This window comes from Astyanax mexicanus, unplaced genomic scaffold (genome assembly GCF_023375975.1).
Source record: "Astyanax mexicanus isolate ESR-SI-001 unplaced genomic scaffold, AstMex3_surface scaffold_37, whole genome shotgun sequence".
NCBI classification, from domain to species: domain Eukaryota; kingdom Metazoa; phylum Chordata; class Actinopteri; order Characiformes; family Acestrorhamphidae; genus Astyanax; species Astyanax mexicanus.
Window position 1 is genome coordinate 1922372 of NW_026040047.1, and position 5607 is coordinate 1927978.

The 5607-nt window shown below is 41.9% G+C and overlaps 1 protein-coding gene across 1 annotated transcript; it reads right to left on the minus strand.

Moving 5' to 3' along the window:
• Window positions 1–1052: 1052 nt before the first annotated feature.
• On the minus strand, window positions 1053–3912 carry ch25hl1.2 (cholesterol 25-hydroxylase like 1, tandem duplicate 2). The gene has a single exon (XM_007241930.4). It carries the CDS (start codon window positions 3256–3258, stop codon window positions 2440–2442), a length of 819 nt encoding a protein of 272 aa, XP_007241992.3. The 5' UTR covers window positions 3259–3912; the 3' UTR covers window positions 1053–2439.
• Window positions 3913–5607: the final 1695 nt, after the last annotated feature.

Genomic DNA, 5607 nt, shown 5'->3' on the forward strand with positions numbered 1-5607 from the left:
TTTTGAGCTTGTTGTAGAAACCATCCTCTTTTTAGTTTAGGCATCAATCTGTTTCCTTTCACCTGTGCAGTCGTGCCTATGCCATGAGTTCATATATATTTAGAAACAACAATGCTAATGTTTTAAGACTTTAGAAATAAATATTTGGTGGAATTACTGTGATTTTAAATCACAGCTTTCATGCATCGCGGCATGCTCTCCACCAGTCTTTCACACTGCTTTTGGGTGATCTTATTCCACTCCTGGCACAAAAATTCAAGCAGTTCAGCATCAGATTCAGAAGTTTTTCAATTGGGTTCAGGTATGGAGATTGACCGTCAACTTATTTGAATGTATTTGAACCTATAAAAAGAATGGCAAATGGCAGCTGGGGTGAAGTGCATGGAAAGAACAGTTCAAAACAATCTCTTAGAGGCAGGACTCAAGCTAGAAAAGGACCTTCTTCTATAAGAAGCAAAGAAGAGTCAGGTTGAAGTTTCCAAAAGATCAAAAGAATTGGACTATAAAGGAACTGGAGTAAGATAATTTTTTCTGATTACTCCAATTTTTAGCTTTGCTCAACACCCGATTGTCTAATGTTTAGATGGAGACCTGCAGAGGTGTAGCTGCAGCCAGTGTGAAATTTGGTGGAGGATCTGTGATGATCTGGGGATGATGTTTCTGGAATTGGGCTGTTTGGTTTTTGTGAATGATGCATGAATCAAACCACATACAAGATTATCCTGTTAAACAAGAAAACTTGCTTTCTTCTGCTCTGGTAATGTCCCCCAACTCTGAGGACTTTTCTTTTCCATGCTCATTTCCACACAACTAGATCAATTAAGGAGTGGATGAAGAGCCATCAGATCAAGACCCTGTCATGACCAGCACAATCTCCAGACCTGAACCCCATTTAAAACCTATAGAATATAATCAAGAGGAAGATAGGTGATCACAAGCCATCAAACCAAACTGAACTGCTTGAATTTTGGCACCAGAAGTGGCATAAGTTCACCCAAAAGTAGTGTAAAAGACTGGTGGAGAACATTCCAAGACCTGGGTTATTCTTCCAATCACTGATTATTAATTATCTTCCTTAGATAAAACTTTGGTATTGTTGTTGTTTCTAAATGAATATGAACTTTCACTTGTTTCTTTGCATTAGGTTTTAGGTTTAAAAGCTCTGCATCTTTTTTATTAATTTGACAATTTCTCTGCAAATAAATGATCTAAAATACACTTTGTATTTGTAATTTGGGAGAAATGTCATGAGTAATTTAAAGAATAAAACTACAATGTTCATTTTACACAACTATATACCTATAAATATTTAAATCAGAGAAACTGATTGTTTTTTAAGTGTTCTGTTTTTTTTTTCAGAGCTGTATATATAAAGGTTTGGGCATTAGATGTGCCCAGGCATATTGACTAATTAGCCAAAAAAAAAGTAAAAGTGTGTCATTTGTATCTGAAGCAGAAGATCAGAGGTGTATCAGCACTGGATCAGGGATGCGTTCTTTGCATTGTGTCCAGCTCTTGGTTAAAGAGAAATTCTAATCGTTTTTATTTTTGCATAAAGCATAACTGAGATGGAAATAATGGGCCTAATTCCTTGTTTGTTTATAAGCAGAAACTCCCTTACGCAGTTTTATGCAGGTTTTACAAAGTTTCTGACATCCATCGCTCTTTACATTGCAATCATGTGCGGCACTAGCGAGAGCGTGGGGGTGACGCAGACACACCTAGGATAACTATAAGATCCCCCACAGCACTCCAGAAAAGTTGCTCTGAACTTTTGAACTACATTAATTTGCTGTTAACCAGAGCAGAGTTTTTATAACTTATTAGCAAAATCACAACATTGTGTTTTTAAGACTGAACCTGAGGCTTTAGGTGATGTTATCAGGTCTGATGCAGGTTCTGACACAGTGCTCCTAGTCTCTGACCTGCACTGAGGAAGGCCAGAGGAAGGAGACACAGGCGATACATCAGAACCTCATAAACTTAATAACACACTTTATGTTTATCACAGGCCTAAACTTTAACGGTTACTACTGCTAAAATAATCTGAAAAAAGAAAAATTATCTGTAGACAACACAGGACTATAGAATAATAAATGTCCCTTTTTCTAAGTGCGCTTTTAGTCAGGCATTTTGGTGTTATGGCGTGTTAACTAGTTTCTACAAATTCACTTCAGCATTCAGTTTGTATAATAGCTTTCTGTGGTATTCTGTAAAAGAATAAAACCATCAAAATGTCCTCCAACAACCAATGTCCACATCTCTCATCTGTTATCCCAAAATTTAGAGAAATCTTACGAATGCTCTTTTAGTTTTATGTTTCTGAGATGTTTGTGACCGCACATTTTAATAAAATCCTAAAGAGAGAATTATAAACACAATCTGCTTCATAAGGAAGTGTAGGCTGTGACTCTCATGTGTTTCTCGTAATTTGAGCTTTCATTTAGTTTTGATAAAACTGAAATCAGAATGTGTGCCGAACAGTTTGTCCAAGTGGCTAAAATGGGGGGCAAAGTTGGTGTTGGGTTTCTGGTGGTGCACGTCATGCTTGTTTGGCCCTCCGTAGACGCCAAAGGGAATCAGGCGAGACGTGGACCAGGGGAAGTCGTACCCACAGTGGTCTTCCACCGACACGTAGACGTGGGTCACCATGAAGGCCCAAGTTGTGAGCAAATGACACCTCAGTAACACTGGGTTGATGGTGGTCCAGAAACCCACAGTGACCAACTCCCAGCCCCCCAAGCACTGCGTGGCCAGGGAAAAGGGTGCGGAGTATTCGTGGTGGATGGCGTGAAAGGTAACGTACAGCCAGCGTACCCTGTGGTGCAGTAGGTGCCAGATGAAGTACTGCAAATCAAACAGCAGGAGGTTACCTGCCACACCTCCAACCAGCTCCAGCAGTGTGGGTGCCTGTTCGGGCAAAGGAACCGGAGGCCTCCAGGCCCACTGGGCGACGGCCGCCGGGAACACCAGGAAGACGTTGTTGCGGAGAGTGACGCCGGCACAGCGGAGCATCATGGTAAAGGTGGGCAACCGGTCCGGCTGGATCTTGTACCTGTAGATGGCCGGCCACTTCTTTCCAGCCACGTCACAGAGCAGGTAGGGCAGGCAGAGCACGAAGTACGAGGACACTGACAGGATCACGGGGAACAGGGGGGACCTCAGAGTGCTGGAGTGATGCAGCCGCAGATAGTCCCACAGGGGCTGCAGAACAGACCCCTGACTACAGCTTTCCCACACGGCCTCGCTGAGCTGCATCGCGCCGCAGATCCACCACACCACAGCACAGCAGGAGCAGCAGCGGTAAGCGTTCAGAGATGTAGAGCTGAGATCACTGAAGCTCCCGGGGCTCAGTGAGGTTTACATGGCTGACAGCTCGAGCAGGTATCCAGTGACATCCTCTCTAAAATATTTACACACTGCTCCCCGGTAACGAGCTGCGAACAACCAAACCCCAGCCCAACTTTTACACTCCTGTGCAAAGATTTCCCAAACGCAGGTCTTCAGAGGAATGTGTGCGTTAGTGCTGCAGGGCTGTAAGCCTGGTTATTGATGATCATTGATCAGACATCTCCAGATCAAACCCACTGATCAGAGCACTGATCATGCAAACGCCTCAAACACATCAGTATAAAGTTCTGTTAATAGCTGATCAGATCTGAACTGTTTAATATACTGTATAATAATGCGCGAGCGGGTGATGATGGTTATGATGATTGAGCGGCGGGGATGAGAAAACGTTGCGCAGCGTTACGGAACGGTTCGCTTACTGAGCGCACGAGCTGTCGAGGACCCGCCGCGTGCAGCGCGCGCCCCCCTCCGACCTCACCCCGCACCGGCTACAGCCGCAGGTGAGCCGCAGGTGAGACCGGGCGCCGGGATGCAAGTGTGTGTGTGTGTGTGTGTGTGTGTGTGTGTTAGAGCCTCCAGCAGGGGGCAGCAATTAAAGGATTAAAGCGGAGGAGCAGCGAGAGGGGGAGTAACCTTTCACAGCAGTAAGTTATCCTCAGCGCTAGAGGGAGCCCGCGAGGGAGACCTAACTGAATAGAAGTGAATGGAGCTAATCGGCAAAATACCTAAATAACAAATAGTAACTAACTACTTTGTCACGAAATTCATTAAGTTTCAGAAGGTGCAATGTCGTGTTTGGCTATATAAATCAAAGAATCTAACCTATATCTGAAAATATGTATACAACAAACAGGTTTCAGGCTATAGATTCGCTAGCATTACTGCTACTGAGAGCTGTTAGTGAGCTGATACTGAAGTTACAGCCAGAAAACTAGATTTAAAAGCTTTTAAAAATATATCTGTATTGCTGAAACAGTTGGTATTGTTCTGTGTTGAGGAAATTAGAACATTTTCAGTATATAAAAACTATTAAACATTTATAAACTCTGCTATACATTTTGCTTAGTTGCTCCATATAAACCCATTCACTTTGAACTGACCCAGCAGCGCCCCCTGATGGTAAAATAAACCCTGAAGAGATTATAAAGGGGGTAATCTCTATTAAAGAGACTCTCTGGCTGTAAGTGCCCGTATCAGAGCTGGTTTATAGAGAGAAGGCCCACTCTCTATACCCTCTGCAGTGGCAGTAAATTACTCTCACCGCTAGAAGGAGCCCGCGAGTAAGTCCTCAGTGAATAGGGGTGAATGGGGCTAAAGAGCAAAAAAACTCAATATACAAGTAGTAATTCACCACTTGGCCAAGGTATTCCTTTGATTTTAGAAAGTAAAAAATTCAAAGGAAGGATAGAAAGATTTTAGGTGGTAAAGATGCTGCGTTACTCTTATTTGTATAGTATAAAATTATCAAACATTTATTTATATATATACATATACAAGTGCATCTCAAAAAATTAAATCATGGAAAAGTTTAAACTCCTATATTATATAGATGTATTGAACACAGAGTGATGAATTTTAAGCGTTTATTTCTTTTATTGTTGATGATTATGGCTTACAGCCAATGAAAACCCAAAAATCAGTGTCTCAGAAAATTTGAATATTATATAAGACCAATTGGTACTTTTAGCAGTGTGGGCAGTGTGCCAGGTCCTGCTGTAAAATGAAATCCGCATTTCCATTAAAAAGTTGGAAACACCGCACTGACTTTGTAGGTTATTTAATAAAACACAGTGGACCAACACCAGCAGATGACATGTCTCTCCAAACCATCACTGATTGGTGGAAACTTCACACTAGACCTCGAGCAGTTTGGACTGTGTGTCCACTCTTCCTCCAGACTCTGATCCCTTGATTTACAAATGAAATGTAAAATGTACTGATGATCAGTGATGGTTTAGAGGGACATGTCATCTGCTGGTGTTGGTCCACTGTGTTATATTAAGTCCAAAGTCAGAGGATTTTATTTCCCAGCAGGACTTGGCACACTGCTTACACTTTTGGGTTTTCATTTCATAATCATAATCAATGAAATAAATAAACAATTAAAATAGATCACTCTGTGTGTAATATATCTATATAATATATGAGTTTCACACGTTTAACTGAAAATTGATATTGATATTGTAATTTTGTGAGATGTATGTAATGTTTTGCTCCCCCTGGTGGTGGAGTAACCGGGCGGTAGGTGGATGAAGT

Bases quoted from the DNA above. Each gene is read 5' to 3' on its own strand.
- ch25hl1.2 (XM_007241930.4), bottom strand. From the start codon at position 3,258: ATGCAGCTCAGCGAGGCCGTGTGGGAAAGCTGTAGTCAGGGGTCTGTT.